We start from the raw sequence: 17,455 nt of genomic DNA on the forward strand, positions 1-17,455 counted from the left end.
GTCGTGGCCTGGTCATCATCAAGGTGATGTGAAGGCGTGAGGGGGAGCATCAGAAAGACACCGCACAGAAAAATGACAAGTCTTGCATCAGGGGATGAAGCAGCGTGATAATGTCAGCTCCCACAGAGGGAGCACAGGGGCCTGAGACAGTCATTGGCTGAGCCAAAGAGAGTTCAGGGGCAGTTTCAGCCGAAGGGGGGGAGCAGCTGCCCCGCCAGCTGGTCACAGGACACAGAGGGAAAGAAGCAAAGGGGGAGAGCAGGTACTGCTTGGAGGTTTCTCCATCTGGGAACAGGACGCTAGTGGCGAGGAGGGAGGAGGCCTTTCTTGTAGTTCTCCCTTGCTGGCCTTTCTTTCTTTTTTTTTTTTTTTAACATATAGATTAGGAGAATCTGAATCTATTTGGAGGCTTAAAAAGGGAGCTGGCAAACGGTGGGGGGAGGGAAGTGCACTGGACTATGGTGATGGGAAACACCATAGGGTGACTTGGTGATGAGAAACACACAGGAATTACAATTGGGATTTTAAAAAATGTACAAAAGGATGTAAAAATGAACTATTATAAAAATAAAAAAAAAGGGGGAGCTGGCAGAGAAGGGGAAGGGTGAAAGGTGAGAGGTTATTGATAAGAAAACATGCCTAAAGAGCATGGGGCTGAGTTCACCAGCACGTAGGAGGTGATTTCGTTCTGCAGGGTGCGTGGGGAGCCTCTGAATGACAGCGCTGAGCCGACTGGAAGTAGGAAACCTTCCCTTTAGCCCATAGGTGTGGGTGTGGAGGGCTCTGGACCCCTGCCAGCCCTGGGTCCTTGGTACTGAGGCTCCTGTGCACCCCAGGCTGCCCGTGCTGGGGCTTTCAGAAGGCTCAGGGAGCAGCTTTTGACAATGGTAGAGCCAGCCCCTTTTAATAAAGGCACCTTTTCAGATTTGGGTGACCTGATGGTTGATGAAGAAAAATCACTTGGCTACTTTTCAGCAACGGAAGGTTATAAGTACAGCTGAGGCAAAGCTATGCTGTGTGAAACCTTGTGGTGTCAGTGGTGTTTTTATGCTGCTAGAAACAGTGCAGCGTCTACGCTGTCATCTTCTAGGTTATTCGTGAGCTAATCAAATCCCAAAGAGGTGCATTTTTAATTCTGTTTAAACATAATGTCAATCCCTAAATGCCTGGACATGTTTTGTCTTACTCAGTCTCATGTCACCATCCAGGAAACTTGTGATCATTTTTACAAGGATTAGGATAACATAATTTTATTGGCTAAACATTTCTTCAGTAACTGCAAAGAACAGTGTTATAAATACATGTGTCACGGCTCTTACCGAGAATAAAAATTTATATTAACTTTAAAGAGAGAAGGGCCCAGGGGCGTCAGAGGGAGCAGGAAAATGTTGCAGGTGGGGGCAGAAGGACAGCAGAATTCTCACTGGGAGGGCGGTGAGTGCCTTCTAGAGTTTAGTGTTCCGCTCGAACAGTGAACTCAAACTGATCCATGTTTCCTAGTGTTTGAAACATGGGAACAAGGAAAGAGGAGGATGATCACAGAGGCCGTATGTATTGATTCTTTTTTTTTTTTTAAGATTTATTTATTTATGCATACAGAACTGGGATACAGGCCAGAGGTGCAGGGTGGTGAGAGGATTCACCAGAGACAGAGTGGGGAGCAGAACAGGCAGATCATGGAAGTACACTGCTGAGGGGAGCAGCGGGCGGGTCAGGAGAGGTCTGCCGCGCCATGTGTGTCAGCTCCCTGGCCAGGGATGGAACTCATGTTGCAGTTCCTATGAACTTAACCCCTTGCACCACCAGGGAGGCCCTGATTCTTTACCTTTTGCACCAAGCACAGGGCTGCACTACTCAGAGGTATTGCCCACTGAGGTAGATGGTGTCATCCTCATTTTAAAGGTGAGAAGTTTGGAGAAGGTAATGGATTGCCTAAGGTGATACAGCAAGGACTGAGCGCAGCATGGTCAGCCTGGGAGAAACCAAATGGCCATTGGTGGCAGAGGCCCAAGGTAGCCATATGGGCCCTGAAGTTAGGGGCCCTTAGGAGGTCTCTTCCCTGGGCGCAGATTCTTCTCGGACAGTTGAGTGTCTCTCTGTGTTGGCCTGGCTCTGCCCATTTCCTGAGCCCTAGGGTACAGGGGCAGCTCTCACCCTGCGGCAGAGCAAGAGCCTGAGGAGTTGAGTTTGGTTCTCTCTGTCCTTTCACCCAGGAAGTCGCAGACTGGACCAAGGTGTCCAGCAAATGAGAGTTCCAATCAATGAGCTAATTGGTCTATCTGTTGTGGACTGGAGACTCCTCCCTTTGTGTTTGTTGAGCCAGGCTGGAAGCTCCTGGTGGACAGAGACCCCAGCTGCTAAACCCAACCCTCTCCGAAGAGAAGGTCAGCTCGCCTCAGCGGGTAGCTAACATTTTCTAGGGCGGGTGGTAGGGGTGTATGAAGTGACTTCATCTATTTCGATTGGTCTGGAAAGAAAAACAGCAGTGGTCTTCATCACTCGCTGTAAATGATGTAAATGTAATCTACAGTATGTAATGAATCCAGTGCTCTCTAGAAACACTCCTCCTCGATCAAGCATAGAAGCAACTGCTTCAGCTACCTGAGAGCTCAGGGCTTTGGGGTCAGGGCTTGGATAGCAGTACCCCCAGGGCACAAACTGCCCTGTACTCATTTCACATGTGAAGAAACAGAGGTTCACAAAAGCAAAGTCATTGCTTAAAGTCACCCCATGTGGTAAGCAGCTGGGTCTTCATCTGCCGACACTGTGACGTGCTCTTCATGTCCACCCGCGACTGACTCTCGCCTCTGTGTTTGCTTCCAGTTCTTTAAGGCCTTTTCCAAGAATGGCTCAGGAGCAACATTGCCAGGTGGGTGTCCTCTGAGCCTTGTCTACGTCTTCTGCTCCCTCCATTCCTGGAGTGAAGATTGCCCAGAGAGGTCTCAGGGCAAGGTGTTTCCCAAAAGAAAGCCTAATTGTGTCTGCCCAACCAGCTTCAAGATGTCTTCAGGAAACCAAGGCTAACGAAGCCTTGTTTGAACACCCTTCAGCCCATCCAGGGTCCTGGGGAGCAGAAGGGTCTCCGTGCTCCCAGTCCCAAGTGTCAGAACAGGGTTGGCATCCAGCTGGGCAGATCAGCAGAGTGCCCGCTGGAGCCCAGGGAGAGGGTCCTTCCTGTCTTCTGAGGGCTGTGACCCCTTGAGTAGCTTAGGGCTGCAGAGTAGCCCCACCCCCACTCCTTAGTGCAGGGGAGGCCCAGGCCTGGGGCCCTCCGTGGGTGGAGCTGACAGGGCCCTGGGCTCATCTTTGCTTCATCTCCTCTGACAGTGGCTGGTGCAGATGTGCAGTCCCTGCGGGAGAGACTCATTGATGCCCTGGAGACCCACACTGACACATGGCCCCCCGCCTGTCCCCCGCTGGAGCCTGCCAGGTAGTTGGGACTGGGGCAGGCTGGGTTCCATTAGGCCAGGATCACAGGCCTGGTGGTAGGGGGCGGTGGGGACAGCAGGCCAGGGGACCTGGGCTGATTCAGTCCCTTTGGGGACAGACACCCTGGGGGGCAGAGCACAGAGCTTCTCTGGAAGAGCAGGTTGTCCAGGCTGTGCCTGAAGGGCCCCTCTTCCCTGTCTGCCTGGCGGGTGCACGGGCCCATCCACCAGGTGGGAAGGGAGAAATGGGTAAGCGTTCGCCAGGGTGTGCCTGCTGCTACCTCTCCTAACCTGTCCTCTGGAGGTTTGGGAATGCGGCGGGATGTCTCAATAGCTCACCAGGGCTGTCCGGGTCACTGAGAGAGCAGGCACCAGGAGGGAAAAAGGGCCTCAAATGCCATTTAGAAGAAAGGGGTGGCGCCGGGGACTGGGAAGAGGAGAGCTTTGCCTGTGAAATGAAGGTGGTCATTTTTCTGAGCAGGGGCTGTGGCTGAGGGTCGGGGTGGGGGAGGAAGAGGTCCTGCATCCCCTAGCTGGAGACGGTCAGGAACAGTAGCTGGTGATCTCTGCCTGCCTGGCCAGCAGGCTTCCAGAACTGCCCCTCTCCAGGAAAACGGGGACAGTGGGGTGCACTGACACTTGCCCCAACTCTCTACAGAAGCAAACAAGTGACTGAAAACACTGAGCCCCACCACTCCTTCTGGGTGAGGCCTCAAGAGAGGATAAAGCCCACTTCCAGGCTTTTTTGTCCCTGAAGGGACAAATTTGGGACGACAAGAGCCTTAGAACCTAGTGAAGGCTGCAAGTGCTGACAAGGCCCCTAAGATTTTGCACTGTTCTTCTTAAAAGGCCTAACTGCTGAGAGGTGCGTTCACTTGGAGTTGAATCCAACTCTGCAGTGATGCCTTTGTCGTCTTCCCTAATTCTCCACCCTCCGGGAGGGCCTCATGGAGAGAAACCTTGGACCAAGGTGTAGAGTTGGTGAGGTTCGGGGTTCCATGACCAGACCCCACATATCTAGAAACACTCCTGCCCATGTGTACCCTGTTCCCCGCTTCTTCCGCTTCTCTGTGACCTTGTCTCTCCCTCACATACATCCTCATCCCTTCTGGTGCATTTTCAACCTGGAGGGATCACAAAAATGACAAGTCAGATACACCTGCCATCCTCTCTCACCTGATCTTTCTGAGGTGCTTTAAGGAGGCAGACATGTGTGGTGGGAGGTGGGGTGCCTCTTGCCCAAGTCTGAGGGTGGGAATGAATTGGGAGGTGTGGGTGCTGTGTACAACTTGCTCTTTTGCCAGCCTCGGGAGGGCTCGTGAAGGTCTGGGAGGTCCCCTTAGGATGCCCCAGAAGCTTTCAGTATCCATGATACCTCTTTTCACCTGCCCCCTAGGGTCCATCCTGGCCCCTCCCACTTCTCTAGAACATTCACTTGTTCTGTCACTGGCCTGGGTTCCCACACTGACCTCATGTGGTGCCTTCTGTTTGGAGGTGGCCACTGCTACATCACCGGATCCGGCCCAGGGAAATGGGTCACCCAGTTGGGGATGAAAGGCTGAGGCTCTTTTCCCAGGTGTCTGCTCTGCTTCTGGTCTCTTCAGCATGTGTGTGGCTGCTGTTGCATTTTCAGTGGCATAAGGAAGCCCACCATTTTGGTGGAAATTCTGAGTTTTTAAAACATTTTGTAATTTAATGGCAAAATTTGCTCTCCTACCAGTTTCATCTTTGTTCTGTGTCTCTGCTTCCCCATTTTACAATAAGAAGGTTGGACGAGGTCTCCTGCAACCAGGACCTTCTAATTTCTTTTCTATACTCACTCCAGCAGAGGAAAAAGCCAGTCTCCCAGTCATTAGTGACTGATTGAAGCTCAAGGCTTGTCTCTGATGAGTTCCAAACATGGGTCTCTTGGGGAGCAGTAATTACCATATTCCAGAAGCCTGGGCCTTTCCCAGAATGAAGAGACAGGGGTCTCAAGGCACCCCTCCCAGGCCTCTGGGCCCCTCTCAGGCCCCCTCTACTCACTGCTGACTCTTGAGGGAGGATGAAGAAGCAAATCAACAACATGAATCAAATGGAGAACCAGGGTCAGGTAACAAAGGCGATGTCCTTTGTGACTAACTAAGGCTTTGGTTTACTCCCACCCGAGAGCTGACAGTGGGAGACTTCAGGAAGCTATTGTGGAAGCAGGTTTGTGTGGCTGTGCTCACAGTGCCTGGGTGGCGCTGTCTGGGGTCAAGGGCAGCTTTGCTTCACTCCCACTGGCTGTGGAGAGATACTGCCAGAGTTGTCTCTTGCAGGTTGGAGGAAATTAATGGATTTTTTGCAAGAAACAATGAAGAGTACCTGGCCCTGATCTTTGAGAAGGAAGGCTCCTATGTGGGGAGAGAGGTAAGCTTCCCAAGGGGTCCCATACATTGCTGACAGCCAGCCAGAGAGCCCAGGGGCTGATGAATTCATAAGGCATCAAGCCTTTTCTTGCAATTTCTCAGCTTGGGACTTAGCCCAGCCCTGGTCTGCCCCCTGCTGGGAGAAACGTGAAGTGTAGGAGCGAATGCATCAAAAGCCTCCCTGTTTTTCTCTCTTATCAAAACCAAATACGTTAACACCAGCTGGTTACTTAAATTTGGACTCCCAGGCTGGCACACATAGTTACTGATCTCCAGTCAACAAAGATGATCAAATAACCCATCCAGGACCAACACACCTGGTGAGTTGGTAGAACAGGGCTTTGAACCAAGTCTCCCTGCCTCTGAAGCCTTTTTTGTTCCCACAGTCACACCCCATAGAATCGCAGTAAAAGGTGTGGGGTGGGAGGGACATCAGAAATCTCTCCCCCACCCCACCCCCCGCCCAGGGAAATGGGGTTCCCTTACCAGTTGATGCAGATACCAGGCAGCTTGGAATTTTACATGCTCCGTGCTTGAAGGTACTGATTTCCCCCCTTATAGGGCGTGATCATTACCTTTGTTCAGAGTGTTGTTGGGAAGTCAAACCCTGCAGTTCATGCCAAGGGGCTAGATTAGAAGCTGGCCCAGGGTGGGTGGGTAGTAAAGATCCAGCTACAGAGTGTTTCCCCCAGACACAAAGGTCTGACACAAAGGTGGGACAAGACAGTGCCTGGGATAAGTTAAGAGGCAGTGGGAGAAGTTAGGATGAAATTAAATATCACTGTTCGCTCTGAATGGTTTTCCTTCTGGAACTCTTCTAGCTCACTGTCTCCAGGCCCCCAGTTCTGAGAGATGAAGCCAGGGAGGTGGGGAGGGAGCAGAAGGCTTTGCTGAAGATGTGCCTGGCTCTTCTAGGTCCCAGTGTTTGTCTGGGGCCAGGCCTGTTACCCAGCAGTGATTGCTTAGTGTTCTGGGGTCAGCTATTTCTTAGTGGCTCCCCCAATGCCTGAGTAACAGGAACAGGGGCTCCAGGTCCATACAGAGGCCCCAGGAATGGTGAGACAGCAGGAGGGCACAGTGGCCAGGAATCCAGGCCCTGGAGCCAGATGGAGTAGGAATTTATAGCCCAGATGCTTGCTAGCTGTGTGGCCTGGACAGGCTTTTGCTTCTAATCCTCAGTTTCTTCACCTACAATAGGAGTTATTTTTATTGATTTGGTATTGGTTTACAATACCCTATGTTTCAGGAACACAGCTTCTCACCTTGATGTATGTCTATACCTCACCACACCCACCACCTCTTATGTACCTTCTATGTGCTGGTCATTGTTATAAATGCTTTTATAAAAGTAACCTGCTTAGTCCCCTTCCCAGCCCTCTAAGTTGGTGGTGGCTGGTACTACAGTCTTGCAAGTAAAGAAACAGTCAGGGAGGGGTGTAGGCTGGTAGGGCAGGGGTCAGCCATAGGGCACCTTCCAAATAATAGTCCCTCTTTCATGGTGTTGTTCTGAAGATTAAACAAAGCAATCTATCTATCTATCTATCTATCTATCTATCTATCTATCTATCTATCTATCTATCTATCTATCTATCTAGCACATAACATACGTGCAATAAGCATTAACTAACACCTTTCCCCTTCTTATTTCTTTCTAAAAATGAGATCTTGTCTGAGTATGCTTCTCTGACTTGGAGTATAGACAGAAAGCCTTATAAACATAGGCATAAAATGAAAACCCATTTCATTTGTGACTTTTATGCCGTTTATGCCTTTTACAAATTGCTTTCATTGGAAAGAAAAGATGGGCGATATCAGATCTGCACAGCTCCGTCCACTTCGGCCGTGTTTGGCCCCTGTTACTCTGGGGCAAATGAACTTGGTGGGAGGAGACTTGATGGTGTTCAGCTGCCACCGGGGTGCCTGTGCCTGCCCAGGGCTCCCCTGCCAGTGGCACGGCCCCCACATGTCTGGCTGTCTCTGCAGGTGATCCTGGATCTGTCCCAGTACCAGGGCATCCCTGTGCGCAGGGTCCTGAACACAGAGGCCGAGGCGGTCAGCAAGTTTGGCGTCACGGACTTTCCATCGTGCTACCTGCTGTTTCGGAATGGCACTGCCTGGCGGGTCCCCGTGTGAGTGTCTCTGTCCTCCGTGTGTTCAGCCTTCTTTCCTACCTAGAGGCTGCCTGCCTTTCACGGTGGCTGGCATGATCTTTTCCCGATGACTCTGTCTGGGGATGCCATGGCACACCGTTCACAGCAGAGGCAGCTGCCTGTCTGTCCGGTGGGACCGTGCCTCTGCAGCCAGACCCTGGACCTAGCCCAGCCCCTGGGCCCCAGCTTGAGTCCTGCCTCAGGCCCGACAGCCCTGTCCCCCAACCCTGGCCCTATTCCCACCCCCCTCTGAGCACAGACTTGTTGGCAGGCTGCAGGGCTGGCAGACGCTCAAATATGCCTGACCCTCCCTCCCTTTGGTTTTCTAATTGCAGAAAAGTTCATTAGGAGCCAGACAATAGCCAGTTCCAAAATGCCAAGAGAAAACAATCAGGCCGGCCTCAGCCCCGCTGTCAGGCTCCTGCTGCTGAATGGCCCATTAAATGGCGCCAGATGGTGCCTTGGTGCCCTCCCTGGGCAGATGATTGATGCCAGCCCGGCCCTGCAGGCAGGAGCTCGAGGGCCGGGGAGACCCAGGCTTGTCTTAGTGTCCAGTGAACTACTCCCCAGGGCCACTAGTGCCATACCGACCAAGGCCAGGCAAGGTGGCCACTGGCCTTTGCCGGGCCTGATCCCCAGCCAGCACTGGGCCAGCCTTGTCAGAGACTTCTCCCGAGGGAGGGAGCACAGTGGCCTCAAGGGGACCAGAGGGGCAGAAAGTGCCAGAAGAGGAGCCATTGTTTCCTTGCTCAGAGTTGGTGGAGGGGAAAATTGTTTGTGACGATGCTGCTTCCTAGCCATCTGCTCATGGATAAACACTGGGCCAGGACAGCGGAGTGGAAAGCAAGGCTTCCCGATGGCAGCTCCCCTGGGTGCCTGTCGCACCGCCGCTGTTCTTCAGCGCTTTCTTCCAGGCGTCCCTGCCCAGGGGACATGTCCTACCTGTGACTTTGTTCCATCAGAAGAGAGAGAAAGCCAAAGGATTACTTAAGGTTTTGAGAATTGGGGTGGTTTCACAATGTTGCTCTCTATATAAATTATAAATGCATCGCTATGTCTATGAATGTCTATAGAAGGGTGTGTCTGTGGATATATACAGATATATATTTTTAATGGCCTACCAAAGCCCCTTGAGTTCCTTGGGGAGCAGTGCTACCACTAGCCTCAGAGCCCCACCATCCCTTTGCACGTTTGGTCTCTGGGCAGGGCCACGCCCCCCTGTCCGGGGCTGAGTCAGCACTGTACCCACGGGCTGCCTGGTCGTCTGGGTGCTCAGAGCAGGGTGAGGAATTTGGGGCCTGGCTCCTTTTTAGATGGCACTTTGGTGTCAGAAAGTTATTCTGCAGCTTGATAGCAAATGAAAAAGCTCTATTTTTGCCTCAATGAGGACCGACTGAACGGAGTTCAGGTAGTTCCCAGTAAACATTCTGTCAGAGGAGCCACCTGCCTCTCCTCCTGCCGTGAAGTAGCATGGGGTAGTGTTGTCCCCCACTCACCGGCGCCCCTGTGGCTCTCTCTCCTCACAGACTGGTGGAGTCCAGGTCCTTCTACACGGCGTACCTGCAGAGGTACTCCACGGGCACCAGGGAGACTCCCCCGACTGCGGCTGTGCCAGTCACCCCTAACACCATCGCTCCCACTGCTTGGAAAGTCGCAGACCGGTAAGGCCGTGTTCCGGCGAGTCTCTCTCTCATAGCAGGCCCCCTTCGTACCACACTCTGTTCCTTGCCATCAGCTTAGCATGTGCCAACCTAGTTCCAGACCCTCTGCGGGCTGGCCTAACCTCTGGGAAAAGCCGTAGCTGTGTTTGGGCAACCCGGGAGCACTAGACTGGACCCACTTCATAATGGAATGAAGACTTTCTAATGTTCACAGACCTGAGCCTGAAATCTGTGCAAGAACAAGCAGAATCAGCTTCAATCTGTGGCTGGAAACCAACTTCCTACACAAGCAATTAGTTCCTCACAAAGGAACTTCATGTGGCACTAATAGGGAAATTTTTAGTAAAGCAGGGAAGGAGGAAGGAGAGACTAAGAGATGGGAGTGGTCATGTCATCATTCAAATTATAATTATTCTCATCACTCAAGTACGGCAGTTGACACTGGCTTTATGTGCCAAGCTCTATGCCAGGCCCCTTCATGCCTTATCTACTTCAGTCCTGAGGCTGCTCCTCAAGGCATGCCAGGAGTTGCTGAGAGATTTGTATTTACGCTTTTATTTAACCTTCTCAGCAGTCTACTTGAGAGAATTTTCTTATCCCCATTTTATAGATGAGGTTCAAAGAAGTTATTTACCTACTGTCACACAGATCACTACTGGCAGAGCCGAGTGCTAACTTCTAGGACACAAGAATAGAGAGGTAAACTGAGGCCCAAAGACCAAGTGGAGCCCAGAAAGGGGACTTGACGTGAGGATAAAGCACAGGTGGTCACAGTGCTCACCATCAGCTGACCTGTTGGCTCCGTACTTCAGAGATGGGGTTGGGGAGCAGAGCCATAGTTCATTTACTTCATTAGGTCCAGCGATGTAGATTGAGTTCCCCAAGCTTCCAGTCCCAACTCACTGCAGAGGTGAAGTCTGGCCTCAGGCCTATGGAGAGGCAGAGGGGAGAGAAGCCAGCACCCCAAGCCCAGACCCTCCTGAGCCTGGAGCCACATCCTTCCCCCAGGGCAATGTGGGATGGGACCTGACCTGCAGCTCAGGTCTGGCAGCTTCCAGGATATAAATAGATAAGTAAATATAAGCACCACTTCCTGTCCTGCCCCTTCCCTGTGCCCAGCCTTGGGCAAAAGCCAAACACTTGGTCTTTGAAAGACTTTCCCAGAGCCATATTGAGTGGGAGTGCCTGTTAGTCTGTTTGCCCCAAATGGTCTTTGCTCAGAGCAGATGAAGCCGGGCCCTGTCCCAGTGTCCTGATTAAGTCACCTTTAGAGAGCCCTGGGAGGGGCTGGCTCTGAGCCTGCAGGGGACCCCCCTTACTCTATGCTGGGAGTTGCTGAGAGATTTATCTTTGTGCTTTTATTTAACCTACTTGTGGGTAATTTGTTTACCCCCATTTTATAGATGAGGTTCAGAGAAGTTAAGTAACTGACCCACTATCACACAGCTCGCTGCTGGCAGAGCCAGGTGCTAACTTCTAGGACACGGCCCTTCGGCGGTGCCCTCCTCTTCCCTCCCTTAGTCCAGAGTGATCCTCCCCAGCCCTACCCTGTGGTTAACCCCCTTTCTTTCTCTGCCTCCCTCTGGGTTCTCAGCTCCAAGATCTACATGGCTGACCTGGAATCTGCACTACACTACATCCTTCGGGTTGAAGTGGGCAAGTTCTCTGTCCTGGAGGGCCAGCGCCTAGTGGCCCTGAAAAGGTTTATGGCAGTGCTGGCCCAGGTGAGCAGGACCCTGGCTCCTCTGTCCATGGGGCCCATCTAGGACCAGTGCATGCATCCCTGTGCAGGCCTGTGCCAGCATGGAGGAGGCAGCCTGGCCCCTCCAGCTCATGGCCTGAAGGGCCTTCTGGACCCACAGAAATACCTGTCCACAGAGCACTGCTGCCCGGTGATATGCCCACTATCAGGGACCCCTCCTCCCACTCTGTGCAGGGGTGGGGTGAACAGATGCCCCAAGGCCCAAGGCTGTTTCCTGCTGATTCTGTGACTGAAGCCTGCTCCCTGAGTCCTCCACTTCATTCTGGGTCCAAGTGTGGCCTCTTATTCATGGGGAAAACAGGATACCATGGATACCACAGCACAGGGGACTTTTCCACATCTCCTCTTTCCATGGCCCATTGTCCCCAAATTGGCCCAGGTGCCTGGCCCAAGCACACTTTTAAAGGCCTTTGTGACTTCCTGGTGAGGTGTACACCCAGTGAAGTGTACCTCCTGCTTTTTGAGGCCAGGAGCACGTCATCAGGAGGTATTTAATCTTCCTATTTCCTCTGCAGAGCGGCAAGTATTTCCCACCATACACCTCCACCCCCAACTTCAGAGGCTTAGAGAGCTCACGTGGCTGGCTGCAGGCCTCAGACCCCAGGCCCAGGAACCACTCTCTCCAGTGCCTGGGTCTCTCCTCTGCCTTGCTGCTTCCTTGTCTCTGAAGCTAGCTATGGCTGCCTCTCCCCTCTCCACCTGCCTTCCTCTCCCTCACTGCATCCATCCCTCTGGTTCCATCCCTCTGGCCTACTTAAAACCCGCAGCAGCTGTGGGCTGCTGAGTCAGGTGTGGGCTCTGCTCCCTGTCAGACCCTGACTGCTGACTCAGCCACTTCAGCCCCTGGTGCCAGGTCTCTCAGCCCGTCCTTCTGGGCACAGGCCTGCTGGCAGCGGGGGCTCCTTCTGGGGCAGTTCTTTGTCTCCCTGGGAGCTGCCTGCCAATCTAGCCCTTCTTCCCCTCTTCTCCAGCCTGCCTGGTGTAGTCACCACTGTGCATGATTATACTGAGAGGGCCCTGTGGGGTGACAGGTGCTGGTCATAGCACAGTTACAGTTGAAGGCAAGACAGGGCCCACAGAGGGAGCCCCTGTTCTTCTGCCCATTCTGATAATAATGGCCTTTCCTTGGACACCCTGCTTGGTCCCCAAGTTGCTGAAGCCTGAAGATGCTGGGCCAGAGTCCGAGAGGAAAGGTCCATGACTGTTGTGTGTGCCATCCTTCTGCCTGGCCTGTGAGGCAGCCAGCCCAGTGTGCTTCCCCAGGGCCCCCCCACCCCAGGCCCAGGCCACTCAGAAGGAATCATCAAAAAGCATTTGCTTTTTGCAGGTTTCTCAAGCCTCTCAGCTGTAATCAAAGCTGGTATTGTTTGGCCCTGCTGTGAGAGAAAGATCCAGTCACCTCCTGAGCTGGGCACCCCCTCTTGGGTGCCTGCCGCACTTCCGCCCTCAGCAAATGCTGGCAATGAGTTTGGGGTGAGGAAGCCCTCCCTGCCAGAAGCTGGGCCACTGAGGGTGCAGGGCTGGAGCTGGGACAGAGCCAGAGGGAATTCAGGCCCCTGCGACAGCTCGAGCAGAGACCCAGTGGCTGCCAGAGCCTGCAGGGGCTGCGGCTTGCCTCTTACTTGGGAAACTTTACAGCGGCGTCTGCATAGCCGCAGCGGGCATGTCCTGTGACTGCAGGGTGCTCTTTCTCTTAGCTTGCTGCTGTTTCTCCTGAACACCACCGATTGCCCAGAGAGGAAGCACGGGTTCAGGGAGGGGAAGCCCCCTGTCCCAGGTCCTCCAGCGGGTGAGTGGCCGAGCTGGGATCTGCATCCTGTGGTATCTCATCTATGCTCTTCCCACTACGTGCCTGGGGTCACCAGAAGCCCAAAGGGTGGGCGATAATGCTTACTCTGCTGCTCAGCCTCGGGGAGCTGTAGGCCCTGGCAGGGCGTGGGCTTGGGGGTCACACTCCACAAGTCCTATGGAGACCCTTCTGGCTGCCCTCCTGAGTCCCAGGGCTCCCTGCTCTGGGCTTCTTCCCATGAGTGGCCGGCAGGACTGGCCACTGGGTGGCGCATGGACACCAGGGTTTCCCCACTCCCTGCGGAGGTGACTCCCTTTCCTCCAGCGCCTCCTAATTCATCCTTTCTCATGACACCACTGCCTTAGCGGGGTCCAAGTCAGGATGGTGGGCAAAGGTAAGGTCAGTGAGAAATGCTGAATTGAAGCCGTAAGCCTTTGTTGAGAGGTAGAGGCGAAGAGGGACCTTGAAAGGCACCGGCTCCGTGGCCATTGGGGGGCGCTGTCCAGCCCAGACGCTTTGATAAGAGGAGGGGATATTTCAAGACAGAAGCGTCTGCAGGTTTTTCTATTCAGCGATCATCCTGTTTCCGCTCTTTTCTCTCCTCAAGCTGCTCCGTGGTGGTTTTCTCTGCCCCGCTGTTGCTGTGTGTTCTTCCCTCTCCCTTTCCCTTGCCCCCACCCCGTGTGTGTCTGCCTGGGCACACACACAAGCACACACACACATGCACACACGCGCATCTGTCCTTCTCCCTGGGGTCCTTGTGGTTTTAAAGTGCTGATACTAATCAGATTTGAGTTGACTTATTGTCAGAGTAGCTTTTCATGTTCCTCAGAGAGGACTGGGAGTTACCATCAAGATGGGGATCTTGGCTATAAGCCCCCAGGCTGCCCTGGCCCCCTGGCAGCTGTGGAATACAAATGAAAAGGCCCTTTGCCCGCCTAGCCCCGTGGTGACTAACTGACCAAGGCAGAGGTTCTGCAAGGACTGGGTGGCCAGCCTACCCAGCAGCCCTGGGTGACCTCAGATGCTCAGCCTGCCTCCCAGTGGCCACAGAAGCAGCAGCCTTCCTCACCCAGCCCTGTGACAGCTCCCTCTCCCCCAGCGTTTTCAGGTGCCCCAGTGCAAGGGTGGGGAGGAAGCCATACTTGGCCCTAGGCAGAATGTTCTCCTGGTGACTTGGGAAGTGCCCTGACCCACTTCCACCTAGAGGGACTCTCGGGGAAAGGGTGTCTGGGGGAATCGTGTTTTACTCTCCACCTTTCACTTGTCCCTTCCACAGTACTTCCCTGGTCAGCCCTTGGTCAAGAACTTCCTGCACTCCACACATGACTGGCTTAGGAGGCAACAGAGAAAGAAAATTCCCTATGAGTTCTTTAAAACTGCCCTGGACAACAGGAAGGAGGTAGGTCTGGGGAGCTCTGAAGATCTCCTGCTGTCCTCTGTATCCGTGGTGGGACGGGAGGGATTAGCCCCTGACCGCTGGCCTTCCTTGGCAACTTGCAGGAAGGAAGATGTCAGAGTCTCCTGCGGGCTTCCCATTAGTTAGGACTAGTCACTTATTTTTTAAAAAGATTTATTTATTTGTGCATACAGAACTGGGGCACAGGCCAGAGGTGTGGGGGTGGGGGGATGTTGATGAGAGGATTCACCAGAGACAGAGTGGGGAGCAGAACAGGCTGACTGATGAAGTACACTGCTGAAGGGAGCAGCGGGCGGGTCAGGAGAGGTCTGCTGCACCATGTGGTCACCTCTGGGGTGGGGATCGAACTCATGCGAAGTGGCTTTAGCTTCTTAGTGCTGAGCTTTAACCTGCTGCACCACCAGGGAGGGCCAGGACTAGTCATTTACTCCTCCCACTAGCTAACTAGTGGAAGGGATGTTGTCCCCAATTCTTGGGTAAAGATACAGAGGCCACTTTGTCTAAGGTCATACAGCCTGCAGTAGCCGGGCTGGGGCTTTAGGTGATGGTGAAAGAGCAGCAGTGGGAGTCTGACTGCTGCTCTCTGTTGCCTCCAAACCCCCTCAGTTGGGCTTCTGGGCCCTCTCCAGAGTCCCTTTCTGGGCTCCTGCTGCGTTTGCAAAGGAAGACCACTTTGTGCCCTGCAGATACCCCAAACCTCACAGAGTGTCAAAACTAGAAGGGAACTCAGAGATCATCCCCATTCTGCAGAGGGGACACAGAGTCTAGACAAGGACGTGGCCTCATCATCCGAGTCCCACGGTTTAGAGCCACCACCCCTTTGATGGAGGGATATGCCACCCCTCAGGCCCCAGGTGAGGGGCTGAGAGGGACCTTATTCATCTGAGCATGTCAAGTGTTGAGTCTTCTGGAAGCTTCTCTCCTGCCTTTCATCCCAGCCCTTTCTCCTCCACTCATGCTGCTGTGTGTCTCTCAGAGTGCTGTGCTTGCCAAGAAGGTGAACTGGGTTGGCTGCCAGGGGAGTGAGCCGCACTTCCGGGGCTTTCCCTGCTCCCTGTGGGTCCTCTTCCACTTCCTGACTGTGCAGGCGGCTCGACAAGATGTAGACCACTCACGGGAGACAGGTGAGTCTGGGGCCATGCACCCCATGCCTTGACCCAGCCCAACCTGCCTTCTGTGGGCGCCCAGCCTAAGGCCAGGATTGGCAGTAGGCACTTAAGACCCGCAGAGCAGAAGGGGGAGGACCTGGAGGGGCCACCAGCCCTGACCACTGCCCTGGGGGTGCCTGGCAAGGAGACCTCAGTGGCCTGAGGCTTAGAACCCCCAGCTTGCTTGTTTTCAGTCTTTTTGAAAAATCTATGCTTCCACCCTTATATTCCTGTGAAGAAAACAACTGTGTCTTTTTCAGAGCTCACATGCTAGTTCATGTACTTTGAATGGTTTTACTGGTTCCTAGTGAAAAATCTTTTTTTTGGGGGGGGGACATGTTATCCTTCCTACCTTGTTCTCTCCCCCAAACCAGGCAAATGCTTTCTGCACCCCACATAGTCTTTCCCCCACGCTAATGACTAGCAGGGCCTCTGGTTCAGTCCTCATTCACTGAGGAGCTGGGTTGCAGCAGGCCCCTGCTTGGCCTGAAAGACAAAGGCCATGATCTCAGAGGACTGACTGAGGATGGGTGGGTGGAGAGGTGTGTGCCAGGCTGGAGCCCTGGGGGAGAGAAGCTGCAGCTGTCAGGAAGGGCAAGCGGAGGTACGCTGAGAGTGGATGGGTGAATAGGAGTGAGCTAGGAGGGAGCGTCCCCACCGAGGCAGACCACAGAGGTAGGGGATGGCCCAGTATCTGTGGCATGTCCCCAGGGGGCCAGCCCAGCTGGAGGGATAGATCCAGTGCTAATTGGGAGGAGAAGTCGCTGCCTTCCAGGGACAGTATTCCAGAGGCAGACTGTGACCACACAGATAGCTTACGTCAGGTGCCATGACAATGCTGAGAGGACAGGACACGGTGGTGTGGGGGACGGGCTGGGAGGGGCGCCATGTGGGTCAGTGTGTCTGTTACAGGGCACCCAGTGTGAACCAGGTCGCCTGTCTGTGGGTCCTCACCTGCTTAAAATTCAGCTGTACTGCAGGCACACACAAAAAGGGTCAATAATGGGTTTATTTACAAAAGGGGAAAGGACAAGGAACAACCCAGGGAAAGAGAGAAAGAGAGAGAGAGATACAACTTAACTAGAGCATCCTACCAGTTCTGCTGCCTTGGAACTCCAGTAACACACTGACAGCCACCAGCCTTGCGGTCCAGAGAGCCACATGGTCCAGAGAGAGCCACATGGTCCAGAGAGAGAGCCCACGTCTCACATCGCTCCCTTAAATCTCCCAGAAGGTCCCAGAAGGTGGCTTAGCTCCACCCTTGGGTCCTTGCAGTTCTCTCCATGGTACTGCTGAGAGTTGTGGTTTACTGGAGTAGGGGGTGGAGTCCACAAAGCTCTGCAGAGTTCTTTCAGGACATCCTCCCCTCTAACATGTTGAGTGGCAGGTGGGAGGGAAGCAGCATGGACACCTAAGAAAAGAACCTTCCAGGATGCATGGATTTGCTGGGGCCACCACAACAAACCCTACTGGCCTACACAGCAGGAATTAATTTTCTTGCAGTTTGGAAAGTCCGAGAACAAAGCTTTGGCAAGGTTGGTCTCTGCTGAGTCCTTTCCCTGGTTTGTGACCTGCTCCCGTGTCTCCATGTGGCCTTCATGCTGTGTGTCTGTGACTAAAGTCTTATGAGGACACCGGTCACAGTGGCTGAGGACCCACTCCAGTGAGCTCATTTTTTTTAACGATTTATTTATTTATTCATATAGA

General features: G+C 53.4%; 1 protein-coding gene across 1 annotated transcript in view; it reads left to right on the plus strand.

Moving 5' to 3' along the window:
* Positions 1 to 17,455, plus strand: part of QSOX1 (quiescin Q6 sulfhydryl oxidase 1) — a 38,283-nt gene that overhangs the window by 13,883 nt on the left and 6,945 nt on the right. The window contains exons 3-10 of the mRNA XM_004688141.2: positions 2,824 to 2,869; positions 3,328 to 3,430; positions 5,729 to 5,819; positions 7,802 to 7,947; positions 9,495 to 9,629; positions 11,224 to 11,353; positions 14,460 to 14,582; positions 15,577 to 15,724. Of these exons, the coding sequence (XP_004688198.1) occupies positions 2,824 to 2,869; positions 3,328 to 3,430; positions 5,729 to 5,819; positions 7,802 to 7,947; positions 9,495 to 9,629; positions 11,224 to 11,353; positions 14,460 to 14,582; positions 15,577 to 15,724 (922 nt within the window). The remainder of the gene's footprint in view (positions 1 to 2,823; positions 2,870 to 3,327; positions 3,431 to 5,728; positions 5,820 to 7,801; positions 7,948 to 9,494; positions 9,630 to 11,223; positions 11,354 to 14,459; positions 14,583 to 15,576; positions 15,725 to 17,455) is intronic.

Source organism: Condylura cristata, unplaced genomic scaffold (assembly GCF_000260355.1).
Source record: "Condylura cristata isolate star-nosed mole 26May11 unplaced genomic scaffold, ConCri1.0 scaffold00024, whole genome shotgun sequence".
Lineage (NCBI taxonomy): Eukaryota > Metazoa > Chordata > Mammalia > Eulipotyphla > Talpidae > Condylura > Condylura cristata.